The sequence below is a fragment of the Sesamum indicum genome, linkage group LG14 (assembly GCF_000512975.1).
Source record: "Sesamum indicum cultivar Zhongzhi No. 13 linkage group LG14, S_indicum_v1.0, whole genome shotgun sequence".
Taxonomy (NCBI): Eukaryota; Viridiplantae; Streptophyta; class Magnoliopsida; order Lamiales; family Pedaliaceae; genus Sesamum; species Sesamum indicum.
Window position 1 is genome coordinate 3,337,720 of NC_026158.1, and position 14,176 is coordinate 3,351,895.

At 29.9% G+C, this 14,176-nt stretch overlaps 1 protein-coding gene across 1 annotated transcript; it reads left to right on the forward strand.

The window, feature by feature from the left end:
• LOC105176874 (gibberellin 2-beta-dioxygenase 1) lies at window positions 7,220-10,739 on the forward strand. The gene is made up of 3 exons (XM_011099809.2): window positions 7,220-7,754; window positions 7,828-8,167; window positions 10,295-10,739. Exons 1-3 carry the CDS (start codon window positions 7,360-7,362, stop codon window positions 10,541-10,543), a joined length of 984 nt encoding a protein of 327 aa, XP_011098111.1. The 5' UTR covers window positions 7,220-7,359; the 3' UTR covers window positions 10,544-10,739.

A 14,176-nucleotide genomic window follows, 5' to 3' on the forward strand; every position in this document is an offset into this window, starting at 1 on the left:
ACGACTATAACCTATTGGGTATACCTGTAATTTCGCAAAAAGAGAGTATTCGTTTATTTTGCCCTAATCTGAGCGAGTGTTAATGTTATTTACCCTATTATTTTTATTGTAATTTTTTTTTATTTACGCATTACGTGTACCTGGACTGCTGTATATATATATATATATATATATATATATTCATTTAGGTGAAAATATAAAGAAAAATTTGATCCATTTATATAGATAATGCTGACACTATTATTTTGAAGCCGTCAGATATTTACAAAATCTTTGATGTAATCACATAGTTAAGATATTTTTTTCTGTTACAGGTCAAGTATGGTTGTGAAAAAGCGATTAATGATCCCTTTTTTTCTTTTCTTTTTTTTCCCTTTTTCTTGAATCATTAAGCTTTACTATTTTTGTGATAGAGAGGAAGTTATAAAAATTGAGATATAATTAAATAATTCGTCACCATTTTTCAGAGAGTTCAATTTTGAGGAAAAGAAAATGTAATCTGTTTTTAAATGAATTCCACCAACCAAAATCTGCAGCCATTTTAAAAACAAAAAAGACTTCAATGTTTTGATCATATGATGTGCGACTAAAAATATTTGTTATGGTTTATAATTATAAAAAAATTAGTTTCAGTGAATGATAATTTAAGTTTTTGCGTTTGGTTTTATTAACTATGGTTAATAATATTTATTACCACGATTTTAGTGGATAGTAAATAAAATTGTGGTTATTTTAGTAATTTTGCATACTACTTTAGAAAATCATGGAGTCGACCGAAAATACGCTAACATACTAAAAATGACATGTTAAAATATTATGTCCGAACAAAAATTACAAAAAAAAATAAATATGAAAATTTGACAAAATATGCTGAAAAATAGAAAAAATTAAAAGAAATGTCTGAAAGTTGGTGTAAATATTACGTATACTTATAATTTTAGAAAAAAGGAAAAGAAAATTAACCTCCCCCCACCACCATACCTTCGCTTCATTAGTACAATGTGAATTTTTTGAGGCTATTTTTATGTGCCTCTACAACTATGAAAATTGTCTTCAATAAATATATACGCAATTTTCATATTTATAAAGGCACATAAAATAGTCTAAAAAAATTCATATTGTACTAGTGTTTCCTCCCTTCCCAGCCTGCTGCTGCCGCCGCCAACCCTCCTCCCCACCCCTCTGGCTTCTTCGCCCCCCTCCCCCCCAGTCCGTTGCCGCCACCGCCAACCCTCTTCCTCACCACCCTAGCGTCCCCGACAGAGGGGGGCAACCGTTGCTCTCGCGTCGCCTAAAGGCGGTCGCCCCCAAAGATGGAGGGTGATGGAGAGGCCGTCGCCCAGATCTGGGCGACACAATCTCCTGGGGATGAGGAGGGTGCGGCGCCCTAGCCTTCACCCAATTTTAAAAAAAATGAAAACATAATAATATTTTGATTAATTTAACTAAGGAGTAATTAAAAATTAAGTTTTTTTATTGAAAGTTAAAAAATATTTAAAAATTTTAAGAAAAGTGATTTACTTTTTTAAATTTATAAAATAATATTAAAAAGTATTTAGTATTATTATAGTAAATAATATGATTTATTAAAACATATTTTGCCAATGCATGTGTCATAACACGTGGACGTATAGGTGGATAAATTGCCGAATAAATCAACAACTATCTACTACGTGTGCAATTTTCAACTTAAATTCAAAATGGTTCCCGAAAATTTAATACAAAACCCTAAATCGGACTTGATTTCATTTTTTTTTAAACATACATGAATAATATTTACAATAATAAAAGAAATAGAGATAAAATTAAAAGACCAAAAAAAGAATTATATATGTATATATATATGGGGTACCAATTAAAAGAAGGGAAATTCTCATCCCATATCCATAAATGAAGGTTTGTGAATGCGTCACGCCCATGCTGCAAAGACCAGCAGCAGCTTTGTGTTGTTGTAGGAACATACGACTCTCTAACCGAATCATTAATTTCAAACGGTGTTGGCCCCTAATGTTATGTTTGAATTTTGACTTTTAAATGACGAACTATCAGAATAAAATATAAAATTATGTTATTTCATTTAAGATAAGTACTCTTTATACATTGACTAGTCGTCTCTGTATGCATATAATAAATAATATTTTATGTTTTAATATATATTATGAATAAGAAAAAATATATATAAACCAACACATCGTATTTCTAAAATATATATATATAATATTTTATGTTCTAAAAATAGGGCTTGAACTCATGATCTCGAATTTGTTCGTGAAACTTCAATTTTGATTTTAATCACTAAATTAAGACATCATTGATAAGTACAATGCACTAATTACACATCTAATTTTAATTAAAAAAAAAAAAACAAAGAACAAAGGAAAAAAGACCTAATTCAAACCAGAATTTGCCCATCTACATACATGATTACTACCTCTACCCTCTAATAATAGACTGATCATCATAGACTAACATAATCCAACGTTTCATAATTCCTACCTTCCATAGATAGAAATCGGGTTAGGAAATCCGGGAATTGGCCACTCCGGGAATAGTTTGGCCACAGCTGTTGCATCTCTTTGAGACATTGGAAAAGAGTACTATCATCAAGTGTCGAATCAGAGGGCGTTGAATTTGGAATATTTAATGTATATTGCTGGGGGTGCATTGCATCTGAACTACCATACGCAAACATCATGTGCGTTTTGAGATTTTTGACATATGTCAAGTAAAAGTGAACCCAAACACACCACTCCACTGCTCATCATCTTGGATCATGTTTCGCCCTCTATTGCATCACTGTGAGGGTTGTCTCTATCTTCCATCATATTTCACATCAATCCCTAAAGATGATTGTGGATTTGATCAGATGAGTGTATGTGATACGTACAGATATTTAGGGGATGTTTGGCTAAATTATAATAATAATAAAAATGAGTTATGAGTTTGTTTGGAATACTAGAAAAAATATTATTTTTGGTAATAATTAATTATTATACTGTGAAAAATATTAATTAATTACGTACGGTTATGGAGCGGCTATACACTGTTATTTCTATAAGCGAAATTAAAATATTAGCAACAGTTAAAAGCCGTAGCAAATGTTTTTGGTTGCAATTGAAATAGTGGGCGAATATTCGTTAATTGTGGTAAGAAGTTTATTTTTTTATATCACTTTCGTTGGAGTGTGGTGGATATTATTATATAATGGTTTTTAAACTATGGTCATTATAATATTGAAAATAATTAAATTTTTTGTAATGATGTTTTATAAGGGTTTTTTAGGGTTTGTAAGATATTATTTCTTATTTTAAAAGCTTATAAGCTCATCCAAACATTCTCTAAGTTAGAAGGTCTTATACGTACGATCATCTGCTTTATTAGAAATTTATAAGATGTTCGATTTTATAAAAAAAAATCTTAAAAATATTTGAAGATTTTAAAACACTTATAAACATGACAAATATTTTAAATATGTATTATAATCTTTTTATCATCTTATAAAAATATTTTAAAAAAATTTATGAACTCGTCGACTAAAACACCTCTTGATTGATAATATAGCAATAGAAAATACAACTAATAGAAGGATTTTACATTTCTTATGTAATAAATTAATGTGTGTATCGATCACATATATTATCAACAGTTTTACATGTAATTAATTTGATACCACAACAAATTCAAATCAAAATATCCATAAATTCACAAATGGTTAAGTCTGTATGTGGGAGAAAGCTAAGATTCTGCAGAATTCTGGATGGCATCAACCTTCTTTATCACTGGAGAGCAAGAATGACTAGATAAAAGGGTCCTCGAGCTAGAGGTTTCATTTTTCTCCGGGATATTCCCTTAATCTCCAAGTATGTGATTTCTCCGAGTATTCTTGTCTTGATTTTATTATTTATGAGATAATTATTGATAGATTTGAAAATTTGATTTAGTATTAATTGTTCTATTGCTATCGATGAGTTCAATAATCCGTAATTGTCGTGAATAATTGACACGAGTAACAAGTAAATTAATTACGTGTTTTGCATGATTTATTTATAGGTCGGACAAGAAAACTAGATTAGATATATAATTGTAAACTGTCTCAGTTATTTGATTCAGTTTTAACTATTTTCACATATACAAATGTTATCATAAACTTGATATGGAATGCTATCATGCTTAGGCAATAAGATAAAAGATTTTGATTTAGGTGCTTCAGTCAAATTAAATATAATTAGAAAACAAAAATTTACTATGGCTATTCTAATAGATTTAAAAATTAAATGCTTGAGTATGAAATCGATCATTTGTGGGCGATGATCAATGTGATAATTGTGTGATACACTCCCTTAGATCATCTCTCTTGATTTTCTTTGAGATATTTGTTCTGGTTTTCGCTTTAGTTTAAATGAGTTAGTTATTTTCAACGCCTTCGAGATTGAGAAATTAACACTTTCTAGTACTGCTAAAGTTGAGAACTAGTAATTAATTTTGACGGCTTCGACAACCGAATATTTAGGAGCTTGTAGCCCTTCTAAAAAACAACGCAGAACAAGAGATGGATACAGTTTGAAAGCATATGGAAAGGCGGCAGGCGAAGGTATAGTGCCTTAGCTCCGTGGTTTGACGATGGAACTTCAAACAGCTATAACTTCGGATTCGAGAAGAGTTACGGAGTGGTTTACCTATCATTTCTATCATCTTTTCGAGGAAAGTCCAACCCTCACCACTACTATCATGTGAGGCCACCGATCGTCATGAAATTGCGTTGTTTGACCACTATCTCGGCATTTCTTTAGAATTTTTTTTTTCAGCTGATTTTAGTTAATTTTCATATTTTCTATAGTTGTAATTTGGGTCTAGTAATTTTTCAGATTATCGCCAGGATGTTAGGCTGTTTTTTGGCTGAATTTCATGGACTTTTGAGATCATTCAAAATTTAACCCATTCCAAGCATGTTTTACCTACATTATGAAATCCTTTTAAATAGTTGTAAACTCGATCTATTATGCGAGTCATTCAATAATAAAATATTTTTATTTTGAATTCCAGTTCTCAAAATATTGGAGACATGTTCTTCTTTATTCTTCAATTTCTATTGCTTCGCTCCATCAGAAAAGTAAGGAGATTTAACATATTTTTAAATCTGAACAACTCCTCCAAGTCATAGAAATTTGTCATTACTAACCTTTTATAAGCTCCATCATCTTATTTATCCAAATACTTCAGGAACTTAAGTTTAAACTAAGATCTGACATTTTATAAAATATATGAGCTTATAATTATTTTTCAAAAATAATCTTAGCCAAACACCCTTTTGTTGATGAAACTGAGACCCCAAATCTATAAGACTATGTGTTCAAATCTCCAAAATGTATAAATATTCTTCTATTTTAATAATAGTTATGGGTTTACTTTCACAATAATTAATAAATTTGACATTAATTATGGATATGCCGATAACTATAATCCTTAATAATGACTGACATTTAAAACATAATTATAATAGAATTACTAGGAAAAGAAAAAACAATTATTGCTCTGTCTAGTCAGCCCTTTCTAATGGATAAAATATATAAAATAATTTGACTATTAAAATAAATTATTATATAGTTTTAATATTTTCATGGTAACTTTGCTTTGCTTTTTAAGGGGTCTGCAAATATCCAATTGATGGGCTTCGACAGGGAAAGGAAATGAGTACAGAACTTTTGAGTTAAACTGTTAAGAGTTTTAAATGTGCATCCACCTTTTCTCATTTATTTCTAGTCTTTACGTGAAAACAGTGTAACATTTGTCTGGTGATTCGACAGCAATATCAAGTGTAATAATAATCAAATAATTCTATAGACGACTTTCTTGGAATTTGGAAATATAATGAAATAACTAATATTTTTTTCTTAAAAAAAAGCCTAAATAGTCATTCTAATAAAGTATTATGTTATAAATTCTCTCTCACCATTTAAGTTTCACAAATAAAATATAATATAAGTTAGAGATAATGACACTCTCCTCTCTTGAATGAAAATTGATATTTACCCTTAAATAATTTATTACTAACTTATTGCAGGTCAAATACTTCTTTTACTAAATTACTATTACAACAGTGAAAATATGTTTCCTTACATGTTGGCATAAAAAATGTATAAGAAAAATTTATTTAACCTATAATAAAGCATGTAATAAGTCAATCGAGAGTAAATATAATTTTGTTCGATTGTTTTGTGTATATCAGCAAATTTGATAAATTTTAACTAATAGAAGGACTAATATGGAAGCAAATTTCAGGAATACTAGATCTAATTTTTTATACTACAAAGAGTCTACGTATAATTATATCATATCTCAGGAGAAGGAAATATAATTATCCCTAAAAATTATGACAGCACCAGATATAGTATAAATTTTTAGAAAGTTGAATATTTTTTTTATAATGTACCTTATCCTTACGAGTTTTCAGTGTCAATACGAGGGGGTGATGCACAAGCTCTCTATAGAGAGGTTAAAAGAATGTATTTATTATAATACAGAGGTCAACAACAGTAATAACTTAGTCATCTCCACTACGCTATGTTCAAATTTTCATGTTCAATTGCGAATATATCCAACATCCGAACAATAATGCAAACATCAGTCTCATGGGCGTGGCATGATAAGAAACTCGATATAGAACTTTTCCTAATTTTGTAAGTAATTAGCACTCTTTACTTTCAACTTTCTAGGAGTTGCATAAACATTATTTTGGATTTAAGATTTTAATAAATGGATAGGTGTTAGACACAGACTCTTTTACTAAAAGAAAAATGTATAATTTACGGAAGAAAAAAGGAAGCCAATAGTAATGCCAACTTAACCATCCCCATGGCGCCATTCCAAACTTTTGTGGTCGATTGCAAACATATCCGGAAAGTTGACAACCAACGCAAAAGTTGGTCTCATTACCGTAGCACCACCAAGGGCCAAATATCACAAAACTCAGCATGGGTCCACAAGTCAAGGTGCAGACGGTTGGTATATGTTTATGATAAATACAGAGAAAGTACCCAAACACATAAACAAGACTTACCCAATCCCTTAAAAATTAAATTTAGAATCACTCAACCACCATCTACGACCATGAATAAGTCCATAGTATTGCATCAAGTTATTCCAAGAATTTCACCTATAAATTAAAAAATCAACAACCCACCCCTACCAGAACCCCCTATAAATAGCGAAGCAAGCATTGAGGCCATATGTTCATATATACCTGAGCCATCTCCCACAACTCCAGCTCATCCCAAACACCATCTAATCTCACAAGAAAACCTCTCATTCATCATACGTACAAATCTCTCCTTCCCCGCACTACCCACATTCACAAACTCAATGGTGCTTCTCCCAAAACCCGCAGCAGTCCAACATTTCTCCACCACCAGCAACCCAATTCTATTCCCCGATGTCCCCTTGATAGACCTCTCCAAACCTGACTGCATATCCCAGCTCGTGAAGGCCTGCGAGGACTTCGGATTCTTCAAACTCATCAACCACTCCGTCCCAACTCAATTCATCACCCAACTCGAATCCGAAGCCCTCAATTTCTTCTCTCTCCCCCTCTCCGCCAAGCAAACAGCAGGGCCGCCCGACCCGTTTGGCTACGGCAACAACAAGATTGGCCCGAATGGAGATGTGGGCTGGGTCGAATACCTGCTCCTCACCACCCACACCGAATCCGATTACCAGAAGTTCGCGTCCATCTTCGGGGAAGCCGCGGAGAAATTCCGGTGAGTTTGACATCCAAACAGACCTTATATCGAAACTCATCCAGATTGTCTAACATTCTGTTTGTCTCCTCAGCTGCGCTGTGAATGATTACCTCTCCGCCGTGAAGAAAATGGCGTGCGAGATTCTGGAAATGCTGGCGGACGGGCTGAAGATTCAACCCAGGAATGCGTTCAGCAAGCTGCTGATGGACGAGAAGAGCGACTCTGTTTTCAGGGTGAATCACTACCCTCCGTTCGAGGAATCGAGCGGCGGGAACCTGATCGGGTTCGGAGCGCACACCGACCCGCAGATAATATCAGTTCTGAGATCCAACAACACGTCGGGGCTCCAAATATGGCTGAAAGATGGGAAATGGATATCCGTCCCGCCTGATCAGAACTCTTTCTTCATTAATGTTGGTGACTCATTGCAGGTACAACCACTTCTCCCGCCGTCAATTTTTTAGTTCTTTCTCATTTCACCTTTTCACGTGGGGGAGTTGGATTAGTTATGCTGCTTTTTTCGCCAATTTCCCTTTTTTCTTTCTCTTTTACCTTCACCTTTGGTCAGATTGTTTGTTCGTGTATATAATAAATATTTTTTTTTATGTTTTAAAATACATTATAAATATTAAAAAAATATATAAATTAATATATCATAATTTAATAAAAAAATAACTTAAGCATATTAATGACTTAATAAAAAAAATATCCCATGGCGTCATAAACCACAATAAAAAAATATATATGTAATACATATTTATATAAATATATATTCTATTATATCACTAGTAATCTTTTATTTATTTAATAATATAAATAATTAATCAAAATTGATAAAATAAATTCATTTTAATATTGTGTATAAAATGTTATTGAAAAAATTATTTAATTAAGGAGATGATTATTTGGGAAAGATAAAAGTATATTTAAAGACACTATAGTTATCTTTTATTCTGCTGATATAAAGTGGTTATTCTAAAATCTTCAACTTTATATATTAAATATATTAATAATTTAAATTAATATAATACAATCAAATGAAATGATACAAAACCTATATAAAAGCAAACTCATAACTTAATTTATGGTACTTAAATATATTTAATTTTTTCAACATTCGTTTTAAAATTTTGATTACTCGTTCATTTTTTACCTTTTTTTTCTTTATTCAATTAGGTCTCGTGGCACACCGTCCCTACGTGGATACAATAAATAATTTATTTTTATAATATATTATAAATAATAATAATAAAATATATAAATAAAATACATACATTTAAAAAATTGACTTAAGAGTATTATCAACACAACAAAAAAAATGTACAATGGTTCCACAAAAACCGTCATTCATGCATAAAAAAATATCTTTTTTGTATATATGTATAGATTAAATAAATATAATAAATCATTTAAATTGTGCATACACATTAAGCTACCGCTGGTACTATATATTAAGTGCAGAGGGGCCTATAGAGCTAATTTTCTATCAATAATCTTTATTTACGTATATTTAGGGTTAAATTCATTTTATTAATTTTTTATTTTTTTTATATTTTTTATTTAATTAAATAAATATAATAAAAAATTAAATTATACATAGGTATCGAAGGTGAAATAATTTGAAAATGAGAATTGAGGGTTAATAATGTCAAATTAATATTATTATATTAAGTTGACCGTTGAAATGCAGAGATTAAAGTATAGTCGTTGGATCTTCATTGACTAATTATTACTTCATGCTATAATTAATTACAAGTACAATCTTAGAATATCTTGGACACATGTTTCAAAGAAGAGCGTGGGCGCACGCATCCATGACGCGAGTGTTCCATCCAATGACTTTTCTCCATGATTTGAAGTTTACTAGGTTTGACTAAGAAATATTTTTGTTGAAAGTGGACAATTATGGGCCTTCTGCTTTCATTTTCAAACTCCATACTTTTTCAATAAAAATATCAACCTAATTGTATTTTTTTATTATTTATATCAATCAATACATAAATATAAAGTAATGGGCTCAATTATTATTTTTTAAATGAATATTATTATTATTTATTTAAATATTCTTATTGATTTTTTCTCCTTTTCTTCTATTCCATATTATTGCATAATTTTGAATTTCAGTTCATGTATACACGTCACATAAATAAAATATTTGCTTAAACATACGTGGTGTACATATACGAACTAAATATAATACAAAATATCAACTTAAACCAAGAAAAAATCTTAGGCATTTTTCAAAGTCACCGTCGAACAATTAATGCTTATTACGTTCGGCATAACATCACCCACATCTCAAATTTTCATAAAAGTTACTTTACGCACAACATTATTCTAATGCTACGTACATAGTTATTCACCTCAACGCATAAACGAGACTCTGTTATCCAAATCAGGTTTTTGATCGAATCTGAACCAATCAGATTTTAATCCAACTACATTGTCGGTTTCCTTGAGCTGTATCCCATTACTCACATATAAAGTATAATACTACACTTATAGTCCGATCGATTCAGGTCCGATCAAACTGACCGATTACACGTTTTTCGGGGCAGGTTATGACCAATGGGAGGTTTAAGAGTGTGAGGCATAGGGTTGTGGCCAACAGCAGCAAATCAAGGCTTTCAATGATTTACTTTGGAGGACCACCACTGAGTGAGAAGATAGCCCCATGGCCTTCATTGATGAGGGGAGAAGACAGTTTGTACAAGGAGTTTACATGGTTCGAGTACAAGAAATCTGTTTACAACTCAAGGCTGGCTGATAATAGGTTGGGCCTCTTTGAGAAAATTGCAGCTTCATAATCACCAGCTTCCCCTTTGAGTTCTGTCTCTCATCTTGTTAGGGTGTTTTTTTTTTTTTTTAAATCAAATTATAGGCTTCCTCTTTTGTGTTGTTCATTGGATTTTCGACAAAGTTTTAGTTCGAAATTAGTTTGGCCGAACCCAAATTATCAATAGAAACAATAAATTATACTTGTCATGTGATTTGTGTACAATTAAAAAAAGAATAATCGTTTACATGATTAGTCAAAAGAGTAAAAATTATTTCAGTTTTAAATTTCAATATTAATGTTGGGTATCTGAGTAATTTTTTTTTTTTTTATGAAATGATTTGATTGAGGCCCAAGTTTTGTCACAAATGTTAGGTTGATATATATATATAATATTTGATGAAGATTAATATATATTTATTTAAAAAAAATATAATTTTTCGTCATGGTTATAAACCATTATTAAAAGTAAAAATCATGGCGATTACTAACATGACTGCCAACGATTTATTAGCCCCCCCTTTTTTTTTTTTGCTATAGCTAAAAATTGTGGCAAAATATTTCGATCATAGATAAAACTGTAGCAGATGTGTGATTTACTGTGGTCAAAACTTAAGGCTTTGTTTGGATTTGTTACTTCGCATTTCCCGAGACAAGATAAAACACAATGTTTATTTTTGTATTTTTACACCTTATCTGCGTGTTTTTCTATTTTTCAACTTTTTATATATATAATATATATATACATTTATATATATACATAATATAAAACAAACATGATTTGATAATAAACAGTAATTTTTGTCTCTCAAAAGTACAATATTAAATATAAAATATTTATATATATACATATTATATGATTTGACAATAAACAGTGATTTTTGTCTCCCAAATCCCAACATCCACCTACACCACTTTATTAAAATATTTTAAATTTTTTCAAAACATAAATCCAAACATATCATCTATTTTCAATACACACTCACTTATCTCTATTTTTCTCTCTCTATTTTCAAAACACAAAACAAAACAACTAAAACACAAATCCAAACATAATGTAAGTTTTCGTATTGATTTTGTTTTATCGTGATAGATAGTATTAATTTATTATAATTTTTAGACTATGGTGATTTTATAGTATAGAAAATAATCTATTTTTCCGTGATTTGAACCATTTTATTTATTTTTCTTGTTGTGGCTGTGTGTACCATAATATGTTTCAAGTATGCATGTTATTTATCATGACGTGTTCAATTACGTGATTAAACAAATTATATTAATTTAGCAATGTAAGTACCTAAAATGGGTAGCAATTAATAATTTAATTATTGTAAGATATAAAAGTCAATCATTTGATAACAAAAGAATATATATTGTTGAATGAAATCGCAAGATTAAAAATAAAATTTTGATAAACTTTTATTTTAAGAACCCTCACTTTCTACCCAAATTATTTATATTAGTTTAAGTTTTAAATGGTGTAATTTTCTTTTTTTTTTTTCTTTTGTGAAGTTTCACGAATCAATTTAATATTTATGAAAAAATTCGAGTATCAATTTAAAAACTCTCTCTTCTTTCAAAATGCATTAAAAATTTTTAAATTAAATAACAAAAAAGAATAGGACTAATTACACTTAAACCCCTTCCAAAAATATAAAATCACACTTCACCACAAAAAATTTAAAATCATCCTTACCACAAAAAAATTTAAAATTACACTTACACCCCATCTGAAAATTCTCCGTTTTACAATTTAATCGTTTTTCAATATGGTTTGGATGGAAAATGCACAAAAAAGGGATATTTGCATATACACTCCTGACCTATGATCTATTTACACGAATCAATCCTGTTTTTCGTATAATTATAGAAATTATTACTGATAGCCAAAAAATAGGGGTAGTTTATGTAATGATGCTAATATATTTAGGGGGTGTTTGTGTAATTTTTCAAAAAAGTGAGGGGTAGTTTGGTAAGTGATAATGATAATCTGGTGGGTGTATGTGTAATCATCTAAAAGATAGGGGTGGTTTGTGTAAATATGTCATAGATCAATGAGCATAAATATAATTATTCCAAAAAAATGACATAAATTTTCAATTTCGCCCATCATTCAATATTTTCATGTATATTTTTGTACTTATAAGGGATTAAATGTATATACATAGAGTGGGGTTAATATTATTATTATTATATTTTTTCCCTAAAAAAAAAATTATAACATGAGAATGATAAATGAAAAGTAAAACTGAAAATTTATGTAATTCTTTTTGCCAAGATCGGTATTTTTCGTCCTAACCAGGATGAAAGAGGGTCAGGTGTAAACAATAAATTTTCAAAAGACGTATAAGTATAATTTTAAAATTTTTTTAACGGAAAATATAATTTCATAGAAGGGATCTAAATGTAATTAATTAAAAATTTATTATAAAAATATATTACAGATTAAAATACTTCAGTATCAAAATGTGAACCCTTTTTGCTTAAAGTATCCTCCATTCTTCACAAACACGAAAAAAAAAAATTATATCAAACTCAACATCTCTAATTGTTCTGAAAATTATAATTATTAATAATAATGTAATCCAAATTTTTTAACCTAAATAATATTTCGATAACTATTAGTATCATCAGCACAAGAACGAACGTCGACATGAAAAGACAACTTATGAAACCATTGCAAGAAATTCCACAGCACATTCCGCACGTGTTCTTGACCTGCATCCATCCTCCATGTTCATTAACGTTACATGTTTCTCGAATGTTTGGTGAAAATGTATGTTGGAGCTGTCCCTTTTCCAATCACCGTCAAATTTTGCGACCTTAAATTATGTGCCAAGATTTTAGGGATAATTACACTCTTTTTCTTTTATGAAATTTAGCGTAATTATACGTAAATCATTTATGATCTGAAAAGTAGCATCTAGTATTTATGAGGTTTGTTTATGACTAACAAATAAGTCCTCCCGTTAGTCAAAATTTACTGAATTTAATGATATAACAAACAAAATCGTATAAAAATTCTTATTTTCTCCCAATTGACTTATTACTGATGTAACCGTATACATCTTCACACGTTAATACATGTGATGAGGTAGATTTTCATTGTTATAAAGGTAGTTTAGTTACAAAATGTTTGTTTGACCTGCAATAAGTTAATAGAGGCTAAATATTGATTTTCATTCGATTTTTTTTTGTTAATATCAACAAATTCAATGAATTTTTACTAATGGGGAGATCTATATATGTGTGTTAAATGGAAGCAAATTTCAAGATTGCTTAATATAATTTTGCAAATTATAAAGGATTTATGTGTAATTATACAAAATCTCGAAGAAAAGGAGTGTAATTATCCCAAAATTTTAACTTCTGAACCAATGAAAAGGTTAACGTGATATTTTTCCCAATTAAGCACGTTTAACGTTAGAGAGGCAATGAATAATGTCGTTCAAACCCTATAAATTAAGTGTTTTTAAGCTAATTATCGTGATTTTCAAGTACGATATAACAACATTCTTCCAAATACTAAAGTGACGCGCTACCTATCAACCTATCAACTAAAAAGACGTACTACCAATCTCAATTAAAGAGTAAAAGTGATGTACATATATATATATATATATATATATATACATATACACTATAAAACACAATATATTTAACT

Bases quoted from the DNA above. Each gene is read 5' to 3' on its own strand.
- LOC105176874 (XM_011099809.2), top strand. From the start codon at position 7,360: ATGGTGCTTCTCCCAAAACCCGCAGCAGTCCAACATTTCTCCACCACC. The intron at 7,755-7,827 runs GTGAGTTTGACA...TTGTCTCCTCAG, and splicing joins GAAGCCGCGGAGAAATTCCG to CTGCGCTGTGAATGATTACC. The intron at 8,168-10,294 runs GTACAACCACTT...TTTTCGGGGCAG, and splicing joins ATGTTGGTGACTCATTGCAG to GTTATGACCAATGGGAGGTT.